At 39.0% G+C, this 25832-nt stretch overlaps 1 protein-coding gene across 1 annotated transcript in view; it reads right to left on the bottom strand.

The window, feature by feature from the left end:
* Positions 1 to 25832, bottom strand: part of Etl1 (SWI/SNF-related, matrix-associated actin-dependent regulator of chromatin, subfamily a, containing DEAD/H box 1) — a 308851-nt gene that overhangs the window by 10200 nt on the left and 272819 nt on the right. Inside the window, exon 16 of the mRNA XM_067139725.2 lies at positions 7531 to 7637. Within this exon, the coding sequence (XP_066995826.2) occupies positions 7531 to 7637 (107 nt within the window). The remainder of the gene's footprint in view (positions 1 to 7530; positions 7638 to 25832) is intronic.

Genomic DNA, 25832 nt, shown 5'->3' with positions numbered 1-25832 from the left:
TGGACATGGTTGTTGCAATTATTTCAGGTACAAGTGGGGTTGGATCAGTTCACCAATGTGTGATTGTAGCCTGGAACAACAGACGATTGAGCACCTGGTCCAACGCAGTCCTCTTCATTCGTACCCTGGCACTCCTGACAATTTGTTCGCTCTCACAACCTGTTTAACTGAATGGCTGAGAAGGATGGACTTTAAAGTTTGATTTTGCCTTGTATATATATTGTATAAAATCACCATACGATTAAATAAATAAATGTCACGTACGTTGGTCAAACAGGTAGGAGCTTTCGAAGTAGTGCCGGGCTGAGTGGCTCAGACGGTTAAGGCGCTGGCCTTCTAACCCCAACTTGGCAGGTTCGATCCTGGCTCAGTCCGGTGGTATTTGAAGGTGCTCAAATACGACAGCCCCATGTCGGTAGATTTACTGGCATGTAAAAGAACTCCTGTGGGACTAAATTCCGGCACCTCGGCGTCTCCGAAGACCTTAAAAAGTAGTTAGTGGGATGTAAAACAAATAACATTATTATTATTCAAAGTACGTATCAGGAACACGTTAATGCTGAGACAGGAAGTATTCACCCAGTAAAATATATATATATATCTTTTTCTTTCCAGACCGTGTCTCTTGAATTTTATCAGATTGAAAGCTTCAGTATTCTTCAGTGGATGAATAAAGAAATGATAAGGTCCTATCCTCCCATTTCCAAGCCCAAAGCTTAACTTCTACCTCATTCAGTACACTGAAGCTACATCAAACCTCAAGCAAGGTTAATTAAAAGATAATGCTCTGAATCAAATTTTAACAGGTAAAAGATTTTTTCTAAGAAAGTGGTGGCCAGTATTATAGATAAACAGTGTGTATTGATTTCAGTGTATTTTTTAAACATTCTAGAAAGGACATGGGTTCATCAATTCTAAATTATTGGACAGTAATAATTCTGAATTTTAATTAGATAAAATAATTTTTGAGATGCTATGGCTGAAGAGGTCTTAAATAAAAGATGAAATATATACCAAAGAATGCATAAAATTTTTTTTTTTTTTTGCTAGTTGCTTTATGTCGCACCAACACAGATAGGTCTTATGGCGACAGTAGGATAGGAAAGGCCTAGGAGTTGGAAGGAAGCGGCCGTAGCCTTAATTAAGGTACGGATGCAAGCTCACAGTCGCGCGCCCCTAACTGCAGGGCCAACTTGCCCGGTCATAAAATATTTAAATATTGAGCCTGTTCTCACTTGTAAGGTGTAAAGTTAAGTGTATTGACTGGGTAGATCATTAAACTAAATATTAGTTCTTAATTAAACTGTATCAATACAGACCTTGAAGTCTGTGAATTGCAAAAATGTTTTCTTCATTTTTTGTTTGATTGGTTAGGTGTATTGCTTTTCTCTTTTGATTTCTACAATTTCCGGTCTGCATACTTCACAAAGCCATGAAAGCTTACATTTACTGCATTTCATAATATCAAACTCACCATTTGTAAGTCTCGTGCAGTTTTTATGGAACTATGTCTCGCATGGACCTTCACACTGTATTGCCATCCAGTTTGCACTGAATACTTCTGTGCAAGTTCCACATCTCCTCTCTCGAGACATGATCTTCATTAGTGTCATGTTCTTTAGGTGCCCATGACTGCATTAGGGTTTATAAAACATAAATCTCCCACACATAGTTTTGACCGATTATGTATGTCATCACTTCCAGTCTAAGATAGTCATTAGTGCTGTACTGCTTCAACAAAATCTTGTTGACAATCTAAAATTTGGAACACAGGTGTAATAATTATTTGAAAGTCTTGATTTACAATTTGATTCCTTCACTTACCTGAATTCTATATTATACCGCAGCCTTGAGAGTTCTATTATAAGTGTTTATAAATGACACTTTTCATTCATTCTGTCAATTTCTACCTTTCATCTTACACACTACTGGCACACCATTATATCTATAAGGGCTAAATTGAGTCCGGTGCTTTGGGGTTTATCTGAGGCGACTTCTCATACAAAACTAACTTTGGTGACTTCAATCATATAGATGAAATGCAAAAGCAAATTCACATGCAGAATCCCACGTAAGTGGCAAATCAAGCACATCAAAGTGTGCACATCACTATGTGTCTCTGTATAGGTGTTTGCAAGTTTGAAGCAGGAGTGAATGTGTTAATACGCTGTTTGTAATATCCAGACATCTCAACAATCACAACACAGTGGCTCCAGCTGCAAGTTACGAAGAATGTCACAAGGAAAAATCAACACAACATGGGAAATGTAGCTGCATTACAAGAAGATGGAGAGTATTCATCATCACAGCATATGCCTATTATCATTAACCTAAGAGAGAACTTTTCAAGTTGCCTACCGAAACAACTACGCAATATTTACTTGACATATACCCGGCTCCATGGCTAAATGGTTAGCACGCTTGCTTTGGTCACAGGGGTCCCTGGTTTCATTCCCGGCAGAGTCGGGAATTTTAATCACAATTGGCTTGGGCAGTGAAGCATTTCGACTACTCTTCAAGTTTGGCTCAATGGCTAAAAGGTTAGTGAGCTGGCCTTTGGTCCAAGGGGTTCAGGGTGTGTGTGTCGTCTTCAGCATTAAAACTCATCATCTTGATGATTGTTGTTTTAAGGGGCTTACCATCGAAAGTCATCGGCCCCTAATGGAACGAGATGGATGACATGATATATGAAGTTAAAATTTTAAAATGTATCCACAACCTAGAGTTAAAAAAATGGTGATGAAGAAAATGGAGTATGCGATTAAAACAATCAGTGGATCTAATTCACAATGCCTTATTTTCTAATAAAATAAGAGAAAATACTGGAGACAAAGGAATAAGGCATTGCCTGGTAGTACAGATATATACGAGTATATATGCAGTAAAACCTCGTTAATTCGAAGTCGTTGGGACTCAAAAATCGGACTTCGAATTACGTGATTTCGAATTAACCGCCGATTCGCAATTCAGAAGTACCAACCCTTGCCGCGTTACAAAATATTCCAATGCCCGTTACTGTACGAGTTAACCTTGATTCACAGTTCAACCTTTCAAATGCCGTAGGGAAAAACAATCCTAAATGTATCTAACAAGGTGCATTTATTGAAATAATGCTCTTGGATAACGCCATATACTGTCAAACGTAACCTGACACCCGGGAAAAATAAAACACGATTCAAAGACAAGCAGTACGGTAATCTACTGTATATATGCACGACGCAATTTAAGCAAATATGTTATAACCTACTTGATTTAAGTGCAGTATAAAGCACTTGCACAGGGGAGCCAACAAGGCTGTCCAAATTGGAAACACATTACGCCAACAAAACAAACTTTAAAAACCCAGACATATATGGGAAACACATGGCACCAACAAAACAAACGGTAAAATTTTACTTCTCGCAGCCCAACGTTTATAACATTATAGGGAAGTGAAAATAATGTAAATCTTACTTGGAATTCCTTTCAGAGGAGAGATGTGTTCATTGCCATGTCTAGGAACCCACCAGCCCGCCCCGAAAAATACATTTACTTTTATAACCTAATAAAGAGCAGTAGCCGCCATCGTCCATGGCTCAAGTAGTTTCTTGCATTCTCATTGGTCATGGTGAACGGAATGTGACGTCATTGCCATCAATGCTGATAAATACATTGCGTTGCATCTCCCTCTGGCGTCACGTGATCACAGCTGATCATCATGGCGGGATCCCGCTCTTCTGAAGTAGTCTCCGCATGGTCTATGGCGATGTATTCGGAGAAAGTCATACCGACATCGGACTTTTGCCGTAACTTCTCCCATTCATCTTCATTATCGTCGTCGTCTTCTTCTGCTCCTTTTTCTACTTCATTCAACGAACCAAAACCACACTTGACGAAGCAGTTCTTGATGGTCGATGAAAAACAGAGTCCCAGGCAACTGTCACACTCCGCATTGCATCAATTACGTTCCACTTGCGTATTTCTCCCGCCGGAATATTTCTAGCAACTTCCCGGAGAAAGTAACGCACCAGTCGCTTTCTGTAGGCACGTTTCACAGATGAAATTATGCCTTGGTCTAGGGGCTGCAAGTAGCTCGTAGTGTTGGCCGGCAGAAAAAGAAGACGCACATGTTTTAAAATTAGATTATGTTTGTGTGCAGCGCACTGATCCAACAACAGAAGTATTTTCCTGTCCTGGCATGCCATTTTGCGCTCAAGGCATACCAGCCACTCCTCAAAAATTTTGCCTGTCATCCAGGAATTCTTAGACGACATATATTTGCACGGAAAGTGCCTGATGCCTTTAAAACATCGCGGTTTCTCGCACTTGCCTATGACGAGGGGAGGAAGTCTCTCGCTTCCGTCCGCATTGCAACACAGAAGGACTGTGACCCTATCTTTGTAAGATTTCCCGCCATGACACTTCCCTGCCTTAAAACCATAAGTTCGTTTGGGCTCAGCATTAAAAAACAATGCAGTCTCATCGGCATTGAAGATATTGTTCGGTGCATACGAATTGATTATGTGAGCCACCTTTTCTCGCCAACTGTCTGCATCACTAGTGTTCACTGATTCGGCTTCTCCGCACAATGCCTGCCACGTGATATTGTGCCGTTCCTTAAAACGCTGAATCCACCCGTTCGAACACTGAAATTCAAGACCCATCTTCAGCGCCAGTTCATTCGCTTTCCCCTTAATAATCTCGCCATCTACTGGGATATTGTTTGCCCGAACATGCCGAAACCACTCGATCAATTGTACTTCCAAATCGGAGTGTTTAGCTCCTCGAATGCGCATTCGCTTTGCTGTATTTACACCCTGCATTTCCTGAGCTTCTATGCTCTCACGATTTTTTAAAAACGTTGAAAGTGTGGACACAGGAATTCCAAATTCTTTAGCTATTTCAGTTTTTGTCCTTTGTCGACCTCCCTTATAATTTTCACTTTCTCGCTGAGTGTCTTTGAAGAATACTGACGCTTAGCCATCGCAACACAAAAAAAGGAACACACGTGCCCTAAACTAAAATATCGTAACAATAAACTAAAACACAGTATTAATAAAATATAACAACTTCGAAGTTTATAACTGCACACTAAAACTTTTAATAAAATGAGTAACTAGAAGAATACAAAAGAACTATGATTTCACTAGAAATTGGCAACTCTGAAGCACGCTGTAGACACACCAAACTCAAAGTGAAAGTGCGGAAAGATACACGTTCCGGAAGACGCGTTCTATCGTGACGCGGAGAATTTTTAATTCAAATTACGCCGTAAAGTATTATTTTTAACAAATTGAAGGACAATTTCGAATTAAAAGTCTGAATTTCAATACTGGGACCGACGTTGTTCTTCGAATTACGAATTATCCATATTTCGAATTAAACAATTTAAATAACACGAAAAGCCGTACCTCGTGTTTCGGGGAACGAGAGATTCTTCGAATTACGCGGCATTTTGAATTAACCGATTTCGAATTATCGAGGTTCTACTGTATATATATTATACCCGTAACACGGTTCTCAATCAAAGTCCCGATGTATGCGGAGTTATGCTACCCGCCAAACACGCTCCCCTGCAACCATATCAGCTGCGAGCAGCGGGGAAGTGAAACGTCACGGCTGAGTAACATGACCAAAGTTGTGTTACGTCGGATGGAATGTTCCATTTTTTTCCATCGTTAAATTCTTTCATATGGATTAATGATATGAAAAAACGAACAACATCACTGCGTAGCCTAATTTTTTATAGTCATAATCCCCAAGTTTCATGGAGATCCGTTAAAATGTATGAAAGATATTAGCAATTACAGTTCCCAGGGAATACTGAATAAATAGCAAGCATTTCGCTTGTCAGATCAGTCTACCTTGTGCCACATCGAGGCCGGTCGGTCGGCTGTTGGTCATGCTGTTGCCGTGACGTTAGTCGCCAGTTCGACTCTCCGATGGAAGTCCAAGTTCGTGTTCTATTGAACTCTGATTCTACAGGCGCATCTAGAAGACTTAGAAATATTATAGTATCGTTTACGTGTGGTAATAAAAGTTGTGTATGAATTGAGACGTGAACAGTTAAGGTGTTTAACTATTTACAGGAACAGTGTGATTCGAACTAATACGATACTACGTTACCAAGTGCTCAGACGTAATTATAATTAAATTACAAGAGATGATAGAATTTGAATGACAGTGTTTAAACTTCACAAAGTGATTTAACATTGAGTGAGACAACTTTGTCGTTCATGAAACTTCAAACTGTGCATAATCTTACATTTAACTCTAACAAGTGATAAACCTGTGCTAATAGCGGGATGTTATTCAGTATTTCAAACTGTACAGGTGATTGAATTTTTTGACAGTGTTACTCTACCAAGGTGTTAGAACATTTCGACAAACTATGCGTTTATGTTACAAGCTGCTGACACAAGTAGTTGAATTTAACAGTGTTATTGAACTTAGGATTTATTTTCCAAGTGACCACATTCACGATAGAACATAGCCTTAGAATTGTGGTTAAATAAGCTGGTGCAGTTAACATTTCTTGTGTCGAACCCAGGACGGTTCTTGGAAAGACAGTGTTTTCTTTATTTAATCGTGAACGGGACTAGATTCATCTCGGACCAAATTCCTTGGTTTCGTTTATTTTCAAACTTGAACTGTGTAAAGTTTGGAAGTGGGATATTTATTTTTACGTCACTATTCAGCCGAAATTCTCATATTTAATTTGATGAAGTGACTTATTATCTTCTGTGGCTGATACATAACGGATGTGATTTTGAGTTCAATTCAAGCCATCGGCAATGACTGTGTTTATTTGTGAATCCCACCGTGAAGTCAGTTGAGTGCAAACTATTTTCTCCTTTGTGCAGACCAGTTACTTAGGATCTATTTCATGCTCAGTGCCACGACTACAGTTGCTCCTAGACCATCCAGACCTCTGAGATATTCGAGATCTTCCAGATCGACTGGGAAGATGGTGGCATCCTAAGCAGACATTGTGACCCGCAATGCATCAAGGCCAATTCCACCCCAAGGAGAAGTACTCATTATAACTGCTGCACTGAGGTGATGTTGGAATCTGACTTTATTTTCATGAATAAACTTTTTTTTTAAACAATCAGTGTTCCACTATACTTATCTGACTTCCCTCTCCTCTGTAACCATTCAGATAGTGACCGATCACCACCTGGGCCGAGTCTTATGTTCGAGCTAGCCATCAAAATAAACTTTTACGATTACAATATATATATATATATATATCTACATAATTTACGTTAGACATTAAAATACGCAACACAAACTACAATGAAGTAGTAGGATAAAAGTGCAATTGATACCAATACACTAGCACAAAGGACATCATTACACATTCATCATCTTCACAGACGTGCAGGTCACCTACAAGGCGTCAACCTGAAAGATCTGCACCACGTCTCTCCAGAGGTGACATGCCATTATTATAATCATTATTACTACCCTTCATAAAAAGCTTGTGTATCAAGAAGTATACTGCCAGTCAAGTTTATTTAGTTATAAATAAGATATGTGTTAACATACCTTCACTACTGGTGATTTCCTTCTCTAATGACAATTTGCCTTGCGCAACTCTGTTAATTCCTTCTTCAACCGTCCCTGCACTCAGCAGCTTTAATACTGTCACATTCCTGCAACAGAAGAGAAAAAAAAAAGTGAACAGAATTCGAGTTAGATCAAAACATTAAATCCAGTCACTGTATTCTAGATTGTGCACTTAATGCTATTCTGGCAGCAATCCTCTCTGTGAAGTGCCTTTATGATCCCTAATCTGAATTGTCTTCTACCTCAACTTCTTACTAAGTAATAACATAATTATTTAAAAATATATCCAACATCATCTGGATCAAGAAAACTCTCATAACAGCCAGAAAATGTTCAGTAGCATCATCCATTTGCATTATGTGAACCCACTGCCTATGCAGGAACATACATGTAGTTTTGTCTGTTAATTCCTAACATAACTGGTAGTTCTTTACCATGTTCAATGCACTGTTTGACTGTAAAGTAACTTTTCACACTTGGAGTATTTGATTTTATCATCGATGCTATTCAAAACTAGTCAGCCCCGCAGTCAAGGGATAACGAGCCTTCCTCTAACCCAGAGGACCCAAGTTCAATTCTCACCAGGTCAGGGATTTTTACATGGATCTGAGGACTAGTTCAAGGGCCACTCAGCCTACACAAGAACAACTGAGGAGCTATCTGACAGTGAGATAGTGGCTCTGGTCTAGAAAGAAAAAAATAACGGCTGAGAGGATTTGTTGCGATGACAATATGTCACTTCGCAATCTGCAGGCCTTTGGACTAAACAGTGGTCTCTTGGTAGGCCAATACCCATCAGGGCTGATAGATAGATAGATAGATAGATAGATAGATAGACAGATAATGCCTAGCTCTGACCTGCTTCTAGCCACACTACTGCGCATGTTATAATTATGTTTCCTCTCGCCTGGCGGAACTTGGCTGAGGGCGGGAGGAGGAGAAGCGCTGTTAGTAGGGGAAGGGGAAACTGCTCCACCTATACGTAGAATGGAAGGAGGGGGTGTTTTGCTTTTTGGAGGTAAAATACAACTCTAAGAGGTTTTGGCTGGGGGGGGTGACAACTTATGACAAAATTATTCATCCCTCCGAATGATTTGACATATGAATTTGAAATTTTACAATAACTTTGGATGTTATAGGTGTCAAATATGATATAATTCAAAATATTTCACGTATAAGGATTGGGATCACGTGGAAGTTGTCGAAGTTGTAAAACATAGTCTCCACAACAGCCAAGGTACTCGACCAAATTTCAGACTCCTTTTCTTTACTGTAAAAAAAAAAAAAGTGATTTATATAACTCAAGGGTTTAACTGAAATAATCTTGAACTTGATACACAAATGGAGGAACAGTTTTTGGGACTGTATACCATTAATGGTACCTACATATTCTTGCAGACGCTGAATGTATAATATTAAAAAATTTAAGCCTCTCAAATTACTAATCACTTTCCACAAACTTAATATGTATAATAGGCCTAAATGATAATGGAGGTTTCATCTCGATTTTTATCAGAGATCAGTGCCGCCCTTTATATACACTAAATTCTATGTCTTAGATTTTAAATAAGAAGTGGCCTTCAAACAATACATCCCTAAGGGGTTTTGACTGGAGGATGAGGAATGATGACAAAAATATTCACTTCTATGAAACCGTTTGAATTAAGAAGTTTCATTTCATCATCATTTCCCCTTATCCAGCTCCTGCTGGGTCAGGTTATTTATGGCACTTCTCCAACTTCCTCTTTCCTTCTACCATTCCTCTTCCATGATCTTGTCCCAGTGCAAATTTCTTTTCCATATGACACTCTTCACTGATTCAATCCACCTTGTTCTAGGCCTTCCTCTTGCTTTCTTGCCTCGCACTTTGCCTCCAGCATGTCTTGGAATTCTATTCTCCTCCACCCTCTTTACATGTCCTAACCACCTTAGCTTATTCTTTTCAATTCTCTCATTTAGCTTTCCCAACATCTTCATTTCTCACTCTCTCTTTCCTTGTCTTTCCTATCAAACTTCTTAGGAAATTCATCTCACTGGCTTGAATTCTACTCTCTTGCCTGCTAGTCGAAGTCCAGGTCTCAGCTGCATAAGTCAGTATTGTACCAGGAAAAGTTGTTGGGATAAGGAGCATGAGAGGGGTCTCAGGTAAAGACCAATTCTTAGGAGTCGGTACAAAGAAAGGAGTTTGCAGAGCGAAATAATAGATTTTATTTTGTTAAATGAAAATTTATTCAAATGTCTAAGCACACTAATAACTTTCTTATTACCTCACATTCAAAACTGGGAAATGACTTGGAAATATATTTTTTTCATATATAGTCAACCAACTCGTTGGCTGAATGGTCAGCGTTCAGAGGGTCCCGGGTTCGATTCCCGGCTGGGTCGGGGATTTTAATCGCTTCTGATTAATTCTTCTGGCTCGGGGACTGGGTGTATGTGTCCATCCCAACACTCTCCTCTTCATATTCACACAACACACTACACTACCAACCACCACAGAAACACGCAATAGTGATTACATCCCTTCATATAGGGTTAGCGTCAGGAAGGGCATCCGGCCGTAAAACAGGGCCAAATCCACATGTGCGACACAGATCGCACCCGCGACCCCACAGGTGTGGGAAAAGCGGTAGGAAAAGAAGAAGATAGTCAACCAAAATTGAAATTCAGAAAATTCTTTGCTATAAATGAAGTTGAAAAATAAACTTATTTCTTCATGAAATTCATAAGTTAAATGTAGTTTCATAAGTCTTTAGAATGTTCTGGAATAAACACTTGTTTTCATAAATCACTCTCATATGAAACCTAAAGTCTTTCTAACTCTATGCCTAAATTCTTTTTCTAAGTTCTACTCTTCACAGTAATATTTGAAGAATTGGAAACCGAATTATTTTTAAGCACCTAATGTCTGTTTAAATTATTAAATTAATTATCACTCAAAAATGAATCTTCACTTGTAATGAGATAGACACTCGTAGTTAACGTATCACTTTAAAAGGATGCTTTGAAAATAATAAAGTGCCTCTTCAGTAAGTCAGTAAATGTCTAGTGCAATAGTTTTTAAAGTAATCAGTTGCTTTTACCAGTTTAAAATGTTAAATGCACTCATATCACCTGAGAGTTTTTAGTAGGCTGGAACTGGTGAATGCGGTTCCACGAGCAGCAACTGGAACTCCATCGATGTTGTCAGCACCACGTCGAACCACGTACCATCTCCTATGGCGTACCATGTTCCATTTCCCTTGCTGTACCACGTATTACATCCCTCGTCGAACCACGTACCATCTCCAACGTCGTACCACGTACTATGTCCCATGTCGAGTCGGGTGTTAAGTTGACATGAGGATTAACACCCGGTCAAGATTTCTGGTGTCGTATAATGTTGTAGACACACAAGAAAGTTCAACTGACAATTGATGGTGAGTGTTAGAAAGTAGCACTGTCTGGTTAGTTGAATATTCGCAAGTCAATGATAAGCAACATTCATAATTGCACTTAGAATCACAGTCTATCACGTGAACTTTGAATCACAGTCCGTCATATAACTTCAAAGTAATGATCACTATTAGAAATAACTATGGCTTTTAAATGAATTAAAGCAGCCCTGAAGATGGTTTTTCGAGGTTTCCCATTTTCACACAAGGCAAATGCTGGGGCTGTACCTTAATTAAGGCCACGGCCGTTTCCTTCCCATTCCTAGACCTTTCCTATCTCATCGTTGCCATAAGACCTATCTGTGTCGGTGCGACGTAAAACAAAAAGTATTAAAGCACAGTCTGAAGCGTTTGTGATTTTGAAACACACATCACAGTTCGAAGTTCCCACAGTTTTTAAATAGTCACACTTCTTAAGAAAATTAGTTTTTGAAGACACAGTTCATATAATTCAAATATTTACACAAGAAAACAATGTTCTTTGGCATTCGGAACACGTTGTACCGGGTTCGAAACAAAACTTAAAGTTCCAGGCTTATTGGAATGTTGAGTGTTAAGTTCAGTTCATGTCCTACACACACAATGCGTTTAACTGTCTCTAGCTATCAGCAACACAAATCTTAAGAAAATTTTCAATTTTATTTAGCTTCACTAGAGTCACTATTTCATAAAAATGTCATAAAATGTCCTTAAGGTTTACTCAGTTATATGCTATCACTGTTCAAACACAAGTCATATTTGAGAAGATTGTCCCCACTAGACTACGATAATTACTGATTTCCTAATTCTCAAAAATATTCTAAGTTATGAGAAGTCACGGTTCAATGTCAAACACACACAGAAATTTTATCAAGTTCGGAGATGTCACCGATAATTATAGAGTTTGAATTAGCACACACAGTATATTTTCCAAGTCTGTTATACTGCCGAACTTATACAAGTTACTAATAATAATAGAGTTCCACTTGATACACGCCAGATTTTTAAAGTCCACAACACTGTAGAAATGTTATTGAGAATAACAAAGTTCAACTTAATACATGCCGGATTTTTACAAGTCCTTAACACAGCAGAAAATTTATAAGTATCGTCTTAGTAAATGCCAGATTTTGCTAAGTTTTTTAGCACTTCAGAAATCTTGCAACTTCGTGTAACGTGACATGGCGACAGTACCATCTGACATGGTCGAGTTGTGGATTGCAACTGCTTTTACTCCTTAAGGTGAGGCTCTTATATACTGGAAGCGTGACTGGCTCTCTGCTTCAAGCGAAAAAATGTGTTTCTTTTCCACCTTAATATCTCGGAAACCAGTAGGTGGATTTTCTTCAAATTTTGGCTACTTTACTTTTAAAATATGAGCTTCACGGTGGTGTACTTCATTATTTCGTAGCTAACAGCGTTTAGTAGACAACAAAATTGTTCCAGTAACTTCTAGACGTGAGTCGGCAACACGTGACGATTACATCATCCGGCTGGTTCTCTGCCTGTGACGTAGCGCTGTCTTTCTCACTCCCATAGCTAGCAGCTGAGTCTCGAATGTTCGCTTCACTCGCTGACTGCAAATGCTAGAGCTTTCAGTTCATAAATAAATCATGAATTAAAAATATAATGGGCCAGGCCATATGCATTCCTGGTACAGTATGGGTACATAGTATATTTTGTACGCTCTCTCTTTTGCCTTTCCTTAGTACTTCTTTGCTCCAACAAAGGTTTCTTACACTTTGGTAGAATGCATTGCCCTGCTGTACACTCCTGCTAATCTCCATATCCACCCTAGCATTTTGCATTAATTCACTTCCTGGGTATTTAAAGCAGTCCACAATTTCCAGACTCTGACTTCCAATTTCCACAGTGCCCTTTCCTTGCCTTTCCCCTCTCGACATCACCATAGTCTTGCCTTTATCTGTACTGATTTTCATGCCATACTTCTCAATTTTTTCGTTCAGTACATTTAGTTGTTGTTGCACTTCTTTGCTGTTCTTACCCCAGATCACATCATCTGCAAATAGCAGTATTTTCATGAAACATTTTATCTTTGGCTGATTTTCTCAAGGAAACCAGCTGACGTTTTAACACATGTTTTAAAGTGTTGTATAACATAAGAATAACCAGTTGAACTTTCTGTAAGTGTTTTAAAGTGTTCTCTTACATAACAAACATTATCAAGAAATGGTCATTGTGTGTGTATATATATGTTAAAAATAATATTATATACTGACGATGTCTTATGTATAGCTGAATGATGTTAGATTTTAAGATATGGGGAATATCGCTTTATGAGATAGAAATCGCTGATGAAGGGAGTTGGAGGCTCCCAAAACATGTACGAGTGAAATAATTGTACAAAATTAGAAACTGATAATATACTGACAGGGCGGACCAAACCATCACCCATAGTATATTATATGAACCTAGTCAATACGGACTAAGGATCAAAAATGGTCAAATTTGTCAAATCGGAGCTATACAATACAGAATAATCCTTTGGATGATGATGATGATTGTTGTTTAAAAGGGCCTAACAGCTACGTCATTGGCTTCTAATGGTATGAGGTGTATTGAAATGCAAATTAAAACTTCGAAATGTATCCACTGGCTAGAATCTAAAACGAATGGTGATGAGAAAATGATTGTGAAACAAAAAACAATCAGTGGATCCAATTCACAATGTCTTAATTACTGAGATGATGCTTGTTATCTAAAGGGGTCCAAAATCCAGGTCACCGGCCCTCACAACTGTACTAATCACTAGTAAAGCAGAACCATGGTGTTCCTCTATGTTGGTACTAATCACAGGTAACGTAGATTCATGGTGTTTCGGGTAAGGTAGTACTAATCACAAGTAATGTAGACCCATGGTATATCACACACAATAACACAACTTGCAGGTAACACAAACCCATGGTATTTTGCACATAAGGGCACCTTTCACAAGCAATGCAGACCCATGGTGCTCCTCACATATTGGGACTAATCACAGGTGCCGGTATTCCTGAGGTGTTCCTCACTTGGTGGTACTAATCATAGGCAATGCAGACCCACGGTGTATCACACATTATTGTAAAGCCCACAGGGAACACAAACCCAGGATGTTCCTCATACAATAATACTACTCTCAGGCAACGTAGACCAATGTTTTTCCTCACAAAGTGGTACTAACCATGGGCGCCAGTCAAACCCATGGCGTTACTCACATAGTGGTACTAACCACAGGCAACGTAGACCCAAGGTTTCTCATAAAGAGTAGTACCACTCATAAGTAACGCGCTCAAGTCTTTTAGCTCTTATTTGAGTAACCGTCAACAGCGGGTAACAGTAAATTACAAGGCCTCTAAGTGGAAAATGAAACTTAGTGGTGCCCCACAGGGCAGTAATTTAGGGCCCTTACTTTTCTGTATTTATATCTATGACATACCATATCTGTGATAGGAAACAACACACACCACCTCCATGCTGATGATCTTCAAATTTTTCAACACTGCAAAACTTCAGATTCAGATGAAACAATACAAGATATTAACAATGACCTCTGCTGACTCTACTATATATGTACAGCAAAATTCTCTTATACTAAACTCCACAAAATCTCAGGCAAACATAATTGGATCACGAAAATGACTGAGTTGCTCAAACTATGTCGCAATCCTGCCTACCCTACTGAATGGTAACATTATTCTCTACAGTAAAGTGGTTAAAAATCTCAGCCTAACTATATGAATGAAACACTTGATTGGTCTGATCACATGAAAGAAACCCATAAAGGGATTTTTGGAGCGCTTCACCCTCTTAAATGGCAGAGGGATATATTTCCACTTGAGCTAAAGGCCAAAGTAATACAGACACTGGTTCTCCCTATTCTTAATTATTGTCATGTTGTTTTAGTTGACATGACAAGAGAAGAAACCCTAAACTTCAACGAGCACTGAATTCCTCTCTGCGATTTATTTACAATATTGAGTATGATGTTCATATCACCCCATACTATCGGGCTCTCTCATGGCTGAAGCCTGATAAATGTCGGCAGCTACACGTTTTAACGATGGTGTTTAGAGTATTAGCTGAAAATCAGCCACTGTATATTTCTTCTATATGCACTTTTTTTTTATCATCATTTCACAATCTAAATATACAAGATCCTTTCTTTCTATTCCTGTGCACTGCACAAATAAAATTAATAGATCAATTGAGTGACCAGCACCAGATTATGGAATTCCCTGCCAGCTCAGGTCAGAGAAACTAGCTCTTTATCAAGATTTAAGATCACCTGCCGAGACTACCTGCTAAAGACAGCTGACTGACTGGTTGAAGTATGAACGTGTGCGTGCCTGAAGATTAGTCAGTTTTAAAGAGTTTTTAATATTAATTTAGTCAGTAATGTATTTAAATTCATTTTTAATTCTATTAATTTGTGTAGTTTTAACTATTTTAAGTATCTTAGCATTTTATTTAAGATTTTAATTAGTATGTGGTTAAGTGCAAGAGAGGGCCTCGAGCTCTAACTTTGCCACTGTAAAAGAAAGGCACTATCAATAAATAAATAAATAAATAAATAAATAAATAAATAAATAAATAAATAAATAAATAAATAAAGCTAGAATCAGTAGAAAAATCAGCCCTGTATATCAAGATTCAACCATGTATTTAAAATTTAGTTAAATTAAAACATGTGTGAAATTTGTAAAACGACCTGCTGAGCAAACATCTTTATTTAAACATGACTGCTACAGGTTAAGGTACAGCCTCAGCATTTCACTGGGGTGAAAATGGGAAATCTGGAGAAAATCACCTTCAGCGCTGCTGACAGTGGGGTTCGAACCCATTATCTCCCGAATGCAAGCTGACAGCTACGCGACCCAAACCGCACAGCCACTCACTCGGGAAGACCTAAGAACGTGATATTTCCTACAAAGAAACTAGATGTTTTAGTGTAAACCACTGATTTTGCTGGCTTCCAAATGATGAAAATATAAAGAGTAATTAGCTTATATGCTCAAAAGGAAGAGATGTTGTATATAGCTTTTGTTGCAAAATGTTCAATTCCAGTTGTGCCTCTGTCACAGGATGTGGATACAGAGACTGGCAAGGACTCTCGAAGGGTCTATCTAATCATGAACTGCCTCACGATCATATACTGTAGAACAAATGTGCAAATGGAAAGAGCTCTCTCAAAGAACTGAAGGCTCCACACTAATGGACCTGGTAATAACACAAGATCAAACTGAAAAGGAAGAAAAAGGATGGAGGTTAGTTTCAGAGAGATTGTTTTCTATTACTTTGTAACTGGAAAGAATCTTCCTCTAAGGGGCAATGAACAAGAATTGGGAAATCCAAGTAATGGGAACTTTCTTGGACTAGTTGAATTGCTGGCCAAATTTGATGCTGTATTAAATCAACATATTCAGTGATCAGCAAAACCTGAAAGACTGCTTAGTAAGGACATTCAAAATTAAATAATTACAATAATTTCTAGTGAAATTATCTCTATTATGAAAAATAATACAAGTAAGAACAAATATTATTCCTTAATTCTACATTGTATGGCAAACCTAAGTCACAAAGAACAACTCAGTGTGGTTTTAAGAATGGTGGATGCATTTTCTAGGCCAGTTACCAATGAAGAGCACTTTTTTGGATTTCATGAAGTTGCAGATACTACTGGAAAAGGTCTTGCTGAAATACAGCTTCAGATATTTAAAATCTTATCACTACTGCTGTTCATTCTTGTGATGGACACTTACATCAGACCTGCACAAGCCAATACCATGGACACTTCTCTATGCTGATGATGTCACCGGGCGAGTTGGCCGTGCGCATAGAGGCTCGCGGCTGTGAGCTTGCATCCGGGAGATAGTAGGTTCGAATCCCACTATCGGCAGTCTTGAAAATGGTTTTCCGTGGTTTCCCATTTTCACACCAGGCAAATGCTGGGGCTGTACCTTAATTAAGGCCATGGCCGCTTCCTTCCAACTCCTAGGCCTTTCCTATCCCATCGTCGCCATAAGACCTATCTGTGTCGGTGCGACGTAAAGCCCATTGAAAAAAAAAAAAAAAAAAAATTGCTGATGATGTCATGTTGGCTGCTGAGAATAAGTTTGACCTCCAGCGCCAAACAGAAGAGTGGAATAACCGACTAGCGCAATACGGCCTGCGCCTCAACAAAAAGAAAACAGAATACATGACATTAGATCCTCGAGAAATTGGAACCATCCATGTTGATGGTGAAGATCTACCACGAGTAGAGAAATTTAAATATCTTGGCTCCACAATCTGTGACGATGGCAGACTTACTGACGAGGTCAACACAAGGATACATGCTGCCTGGCTGAAGTGGCGAATGACAACGGGTGTCACCTGCGACTGTCGGATGAAGGACCATCTGAAATCTAAGATCTACCAGACTGTTATCCGTCCTGTTGCTCTCTATGGCAGTGAGTGTTGGCCTGCTACAAAGGAGGTAGAACATCAACTAAGCGTCATGGAGACAAAGATGCTTAGGTGGACAGCTGGCATCACTAGACTGGATCATATTTCAAACGACGATGTTAGGAAACGTTTTGGCATTGCACCGATCCAGAAGAACATGCAGGAAAACTGTCTGCCCTGGTTTGGGCATGTGCTGCGTGCAGAAGACAATATATTGGCAAGTCAGTGTATACATTGGAAGTAGCTGGAAAGAGGCCCAACAGATGAACAAGACAGCGATGGACCGATACAGTGCACAATGATCTGAAAGCTGTAAGACTACATCCAGACATGGCCCGGGACTGAATTAAATAGAGACGAATCCACACAGTGGACCCTGCCACCAGGCAGGACAAACGCTAAAGAAGAAGAAGATATCTAAAATTAGGATATCACTTACAGAGTGTCATGAACAATCATACGACAATGGAAAAAAAAGTGGAACACAAGCTCGTATCCTTCAAAAAAAAACAAAAGAGCTTGTTTTACCTTGCTGTGCCCATAGTATGAATCTGGTTGTTAGTGATGCAGTTAAATCTTCAGTAGTTGCACTAAATTTATTTAGTAGAGCACAAAGATTGTTCACTTTATTATCTGCATCTGTGAAGTGATGAGAAATTCTGACTTCTTATTTACACTTAACACCAAAGCTACTCTGAGAGAACAGATGGAAGGCTACGATTAACAGTGTTTAAGCTGTTAGGTGCGAGTTTAACAACATACGATGTGCTTTAGAAAAGGTGAAAGAAATTTCTAAAGCAGACCCCATGTGTTTCAGCAAGTCAGGCAATCTCCTAAAATAGTTCACATTATTCAAGTTTTCTTTGTGCCTTGTAATCTGCTACAATATCTTTAGTCATATCAATAAGTTAATAAACGAGTTCAACAGGAAGGCATGCAGATGGATAAAACAGCAAAACTGATAAATGCAATAATAGGTTTTATTGAAGGATTTTGAATATGTGGTTTTGAAAATACTTAAGAAGCAGAAGAACTGATTACATCTTTTTTTAAAAAATTTGTTTAATGTTGCAGTAACACATCAAAGGTTTCCGGCGACAGAGATTTTAGCTTTGGGAAGTGTTATTTAACATAAGGATTCCAGATATGTAAATGTGAAAAAGCAATGTTCTAATGAAAGAGAGATGAACCCATATTGGGAGGAGAAAATCGTCAATGAATGTCTTTGGGAGGATGATTTGAACAGCTAGGTCATTGCTCTGATGCGTTCAGTGTTATCTGTGACATTAAGTATTTGAAAATAAACAAGAAATAAACAAGATAGATCTGAATAATAGTTGTAAGAAGCTTGCAGATGCTCTTTAACAACTGAAACAAAAGTCAGAGTAAGTGCATCAAATCTTGCTAATGAATTAGGAGTGTTATCCCCCATGTTATCACAAATTGCAATCGTTGTCTAACAGTGCTTCAGAATATCTATAAAAACCTACAGAAGACATTTTTCCAAATGTGACAGCTGCATTGAGATTTTTAATTTTTTTTTTGGGGGGGGGGGGGGCATGCCTGTGCCTGTGTTAGTGGCATCTGCAGAATGGAGCATTTCTATGCTGAAGTTAATTAAAAGTTACTTGGGACCTTCTATGAGCAATGGACAACAAAGATGAAGTTGGAAATCAAGAAGACAAATGCGGAAAATATTCATTTATAGGGCGAGGAGTATTTAAAGGATTGGAATAATTTATCAAGGGAAATGTTCAATAAATTTCCAAGTTCTTTGCAAATATTTAAGAAAAGGCTGGGTAAACAACTGATATGAATCTGCCACCTGAGTGAAAACCCTAAATGCAGATCGCTGATGACTGATTGACTGATTGAAAGAGACTTTTCTGCAATAGATGTCGAAAGGAAGATTGCACATTCCTTATACAGAAGTTCGAGAAGGTGTATGGAGCTCAAAAATCAAGAAAAGTTAATATTTAAATGAGTGATTTCTTAAAATTCAAATAAATCAGAAACAAAAAGTTAATTTGATAGATTCATAGTGTCCACAGAAATGTTCTCTCAAGTTTCCCCAACCTTCCCTGACCTACTAAGAAAAATTTCCCTGACTCACGAAAACTGAGTGACAAGTTAATTCGCTGAACAGCACATTTTACAAGGAACCGAAAAAGGAAATTCCAGCCTCCATCATTCCCACAGCTAGCCTAATTCTCTCTCCACCTCCTTTTTCTCAATTATTTATGGAAAAACCATTACACTGATGGGCACTTTATATAAACAAATTGTTTAAAGGTAACATGTAGGCCTAACATATATCTTTATTTTATCATTTCTGAGGAACTAAAATACAACAAACTTATAGAGTAATTCAAATATGAAAATAAAATTATTTTACCACAGCAATCTAATACTATTTCATGTGGATTTAAAGCACTCTTGAGATCAAAAGCAATTAACTTGTGTTTCTAATGTAGGTGAATATAACGAATTCCAATCAGTCCAGGTCTATGTTCAAAACAGTTTTCAAATTTGAAGACAAATCAGTCATAGACACCATAGGTTTCTGACTTTGAAATCTTCTGAAGAAAGGTTCAACATCAGCCAAAATACTTCTAAAAGCACTTAATTTTGCCTTAAGTAGTGGATTCTTCAATTAAAAGTTTATTTTTATTTTTTCAGTGCACTCTTTCACAGATGTCAACTGATCATAATTGATCAACACAGCATCCATTTTCCAACCACCTTATTGCAGTGAACTTGTAAGGAAATGTGGTGCTTGTTGTTATGTCTGTATAGTTAGCACGTCGAGCAGGGCTATCTTTGAAAAGATTGTGCAGAGATCTGGAGAAATGAAAAAGATCCCAGTCAATTTTGGAGATCCCACTTTTCATGGCTCAATTCACTGTATGCAAACTGCATATGCCTATATCAAGAAAAGATTTGACCTTGGGGTTTAGCACTTGCAAATGATGTTCAAGCTTCTTAATAAAACTGAGGTTAACATTTGGCCCATCCATTGAGACTTGCAAAATATTGCTTAAAGTCCATGTATAAATCCATCTAACAAGTGATCCGCAGTTGCCCTGCCTAAAAATACACTATTCCAATACCTTGTTGCAACTTTTAGAAGATTTACATACCTAAACCTTAGACATAAGTCCATTTGTCCTCTTTGGACAAATTTGTCTAATGATTCATCAAAACAAACAACGTAGTCAGAGCACTGTTTAAGCCATTTTGCAAGCTTTCTTTAAAATATAGGGCTAATATATTATTTATAACATAGGAAGCCTTAGTCTTGCCCATAGTACAGTTTTGGGCAATTTTACTGTCTGGGAACATTGTTTTGAATGCTGCGGAGGTTTCATCACAAGAGTTGAGAAACATCTTTCCAGTGACAACCTGGAGAGCCCATATGGCTTCAGCCGATATAACATCATCTTTATTCACACTGAAAGTCTTTTCATTCGTTTGAGTTGTTCCTGGCAATGCCAATTCCTTTGTAGCTGTGGATGTAGTACTAACTCTTGGCTGTGTAGCTTCAAGTGGAGATGGAGTAGAGGTATTCTTTACAAAGAAAGACATTGTTGGCTGGGAAGACTTAGCTCTCATGTATTTTATATAAGTAGGTCCTTTAGCATGAGAAGTGACAGCTTGTTTACCCATATTGCTAAGTCTGACAACATACTTTACATTGCATCATTTACCAATATGTCCAACCAAACACTTGGTTTGGGAAACACCTTACTGTCCAGCCAAAGTTTATTAAATGTACACTGCTTGTTAGCCATTGTCATGAGTTTCAAGAAAGCATCCTAGAACTGAAATAAAAAAGAATAACATAAAAATGGTTGAAAGAAATGACACAAGGGCATGACAAAATTGTAGAACTGTTACGTACTTCTTTTGAAAAAATACCTGCAAAAAAAGAAAGGTTACGCTAAGTTACAACAGACTAGAGCCTAAAATTTTCCCCTCAAATCCATCAATGGGGAAGATTTCCCTGACTTTCCAGATTATTTGTCTATTTCCCTGACTTTCCCCAAATTACCAGAATGTGGACACTATGTAGGTTGCATAATTATTACGTGTAAAATTTGTTATGTAAACTGGTTACAAATTACTAACTGAGAATTGGCCAGTCTTCTGAGATTTGTTTAATAGGAATTATGTTTTCTAACATGTTTGTATTCTGTATGACTGTGAAAATCTACACCATAATGATGATAATTATAATTGCTAATGTACGAGGGCCATCTGGAAAGTAGAACCCGTTAGCGCCGCATGAAGCGCTGACGACTCGGGTAGCCGCTGGGCAAGGTCAGACCGCCTCAGTGGCTTGTCTGCCTGCTCTGTGCGAGGTTGCGTGATGCTAGCATAGCCTGTATTGTGTCTGTGATCGTTTAAAATGTTTAAACAAATTGAGAACCCCGCTAGTTGTGAAGTGAGGGCCGTGATTAAATTTCTTAAAGCATGAAACGTTCGACTTTGTAATATTCCAATATAAATGGTCCGTTATTGGACATAATAAATTTTCCAGCTAACTCATTCCTGGTTGCCAGCGTTTCGCCCCCGTGTGCTAGGTTGGTCTCGTCAGTTGGCACCTAGCACACCCACCAAGACGCGTGGCTAGTGCACACCGTGGAGGCTGGTTTATTATCCACTAGTTGGTCCTACTGATATTTCGTATTATGTTTTGGTTGACTGAGATCCGCGTAAGCCAGCTGATGTTTCTCTGAGTGTATAGTGTTTTCTGATAGTGTGTAGTTGCTCTTACTTCCCTCCTTTATTGTGTTTATTACTTGTTTTGTGTAACCACCATAGTAAAGGTAACATTGGTAGCAGAGACAAGCGCTGGGTTGCCGACGAAGAAAAGTGAACCGTGATCATACCTAACCTAAAAAAGTTGTGGTTCGTATATCGCTTGAAATCTTGTTTCTACCTGTCAGGATGGCTTGCGCTGTTCCTAATCCTTTCCATTTAAGAAAGGCAGAACTGATTTACGAGTTAAAAATTCGCAAAATTAATTCAACAGGCAATGTCAGAGATGACACTAACCTGTTGAAACAGTCCCTTGACCTACCTATAACCATACCCGAGTTAACTACAGACGAGTTGCGTGAGTCTTTGGCCATGATTAAAGATAGGTTACCTGAATTTAACGCCATTCTTGTATCCTTTAGTGCTTCTAAGCCCTCGCATGGCCAATTAGCGCGGGTTAAGGGGCAGTTATTACATTATTTAGACAGGATTAAGGATTTGTTGTCTATCGAATTGCCGGAAGTTGAGCGGCAGAAATGTCAAACCTTACTAGAACAATTTTCCAGAGTTTTCGAAAGAATCAGTGGTTTGCTTGAAGGCAATAAGTTAAATAACACGGTTTCTGAAATTCAAGTGTCCATTCCATCTGAAATGAGTGACAGTGTTAATTCTGGTGATGCATCCGTTGCTGCTCAAGTGTGCAGTCCGACACCTAGTGCTGGTGTTAGGCCTATTCAGGAGTCTGAGGTGAATGATGCTGACCTGGTATCTTCTGTTTCATTATCTGGAACTAGGACACCTGTAAGTCATTCTAATGATATGTCTCTTTTGCATGGTAGTGTCTGTACAAGTTTTCCTGTGGTTCCTTCTAATTCTGTTGTGGCTCAGTGTTTGCCCTCTATTATTAATCAACCCGGTTCTGATGCAATGGTGCAAAACCACCCCCCTGTCTTAGCGCCATCGGTATCAAGTTGCATAACCTCTACACAACCGGCTAATGCCCAAAGGGTCTCTCAGGTTAGTGAGAATCTTTCTCAAATGAGGTTATCTGCCCCCGTAACATTGCAGGATAACGTTAGTCCTAACCTATCCTGTACTCCGTCCTTTTCACAAGGGCACCCAAATCAAAGGCACGAGGCCTCACTAAACCCTCTGGACTATTCTAAGTCTTCCCTGCTTTCCCCCAGATTTTCTCCAATCTGCCTCACCCGTTGACCACTGTGTTTAAGGGTATCTCTAAATTTTCAGCTAACTCCGTTGATGAAGTTATTTCCTTCCTTCGCTTTCTAACCGAGTTCAAGGATCAGGCAATAGTGTATAATCTCAGTAACGACAACGTATTTAAAATTCTATACCTGCATGTCTCTGGAGCCCTTTCTGAGCATATTGTCAGGGCCATTTCGGAAAGATGGTCTATAGATCAGTTTCATGCCCATGTGCTTGAATATTTCATTCCTGCTCGTGCCCTGTCTGCATTAGTGCAGAAGCACTATTTCAGAGTACAACACCTCAACGAGTCATTATCTGAATATGTCCAAGACATTAAGTTCCAAGCTAAGATTTTCCGGCTCCACTATTCAGAGGCTCAGATGGTTGCCAACATAATTGAAGGTCTCGCCCCGAACTATAGATCATATCTGGCTCTTTCATCCCGACCAGCAACGTTCGCCTAGTTGGAAGCAATTACAGTGTCTGCTGAAGGCATTCGATATGCTGACCAGCTACGCCTTGCATTAGCCCCACCTCCTATAAGCATGCCCTCTCCTCAGGATTCTAAAACCACCCCGTCACCTGCTTCCAATTCATGTAATCCTTGTTCGTGCTTCAATGTGGCTCCACGGCTCATCTCAAGCGGGATTGTCCCAAGGCTGGGACATTAGGCAATGCGAAACCTGCCATGAGTAGAGGCTCTTCCACCAATTCTTCTTGCCGTAACTGTGGATCAACTAGGCATTTCTCTAGGCAGTGCCCACATAACATTTCTGGTTCTGGAACCCCAGGCCATAGTAGTGCTAGATGACTAACCGCCAGTTCTGATGGTAAATCCCAAAACATGGCTTCTTGTCTTGTCGATCATGACTGCACCTTGGTTGATTTATTTAATTCTGAGGCTAATGATTGTTCCCAGTCTGACCCTGGTGTTCATTTCTTGCAATCTTGTAGGATTTCTGCCATACCTTCTTGTAAACTACCATATTTATGCATAGAGGTAAATAATGAACTTGTCTGTGCATTACTAGACTCTGGGAGTAGTGTCAGCTTCATAAGTGAGACCTGGTACAATTCTATGAAAACTGTTTGCAAGCTACCTACATTACAACCCGTGTCCTTAACCTGCCATTCTGCTAATTCTAATTCGTTGAACATTGTAGGATCACTAGAGGTCAAGATTAGAGTCCGTGATTTCACCTGGAAAATGCCAGTACTAGTGGCAAAGGATTTATCCTGCCAATTCATATTGGGTGCAAATTTTATTGTTAAAACAGGCATGATTTTGGACCTCCAGTTCAACAGATTCCATTTTAATTTTTGTGCAAGAAACTTTGAGCTGTGTGATCGCTCCCCTATTCTGCCTTGTCACGTTAACGCTGTTCCTGAAGATTCTGATGAACCCAAGGCTTTTGATTTTAATCACTTACCCGAAGAGCAGGCCAATCAACTTAGGAAACTCTGCGATAAGTTCCCCGAGGTCTTCACCGACAGGTTAGGTGTCACCAATGTATTAGAATACAAGTATCAGCTTTTGTTAATGTAGTTCTCACCGACTATCCCTTCCTTTTCAAGGATATATCCAAACATCAAGAGGACGATGCTGAGTTAAAAGGGATTATCGACAGGGTTAAATCCGGTGAGCATGTTAGCCCTATATTCATAGGTCATCTTCAGCTATATCAGAATCACATTTGCATTTCTATCTTATACCTCTGAAAGACCTTCATGATATATTGTTTCATAATTTTCAGTGAAAACTTATCTTAAAAACTTACAAATTTCTAAGCGTTGTGTTAAAATTAAAAATTAAAATTACAAAACCCTATGAAGGGTCGAAACCGGTCCTAGATTGTAATACTTTGCAAGAAAATAAATGTATTGATTAGGTGGAATTTTTCTTTCCTTTTATGAAGATTGGTAAATGTCAATACGGAAAATGAAATTCATAAATCAGTCTCGTACTGCCGCCATCCAGAATTTTCCCCCTCCAAAGGACATCAAGGCTGTAGCCAGATTCATTGGCATGGTTATTTTCTTTTGCAAATTCATTCCCAATTTTGCTGAACATGCAGCCCCATTAAATGCTTTGAGAAGAAAGGATGCCAAATTTGTGTGGGGTGATGCCCAACGTGAAGCCGTCATGGACTTGAAATCTGCCTTATGTAACGCTCCTGTACTGGCTATGCCAGACTTTTCTAAACACTTCATCCTTCAGACTGACGCCTCTTCCTCAGGCATATCCGGAGTTCTTCTACAGGAATTTCAAGAAGGGCGTCGTCCTATTTCTTATGCTTCACGTGCCCTGAATCCTGCTGAGCGAAATTATTCCATATATGAGTTGGAACCCTTGGCTTTTGTCTTCTCTTTAGAACGCTTCAGAATGTACCTGGAACATCTTCGTTTTGATCTGGAAACTGACAATCAAGCGTTGAGCTGGATACTGGCCAAACC

This window comes from Anabrus simplex, chromosome 2 (genome assembly GCF_040414725.1).
Source record: "Anabrus simplex isolate iqAnaSimp1 chromosome 2, ASM4041472v1, whole genome shotgun sequence".
NCBI lineage: Eukaryota > Metazoa > Arthropoda > Insecta > Orthoptera > Tettigoniidae > Anabrus > Anabrus simplex.
The sequence above is the reverse complement of the archived record's forward strand: the minus strand, read 5'-3'. Positions and strand labels throughout refer to the sequence as shown.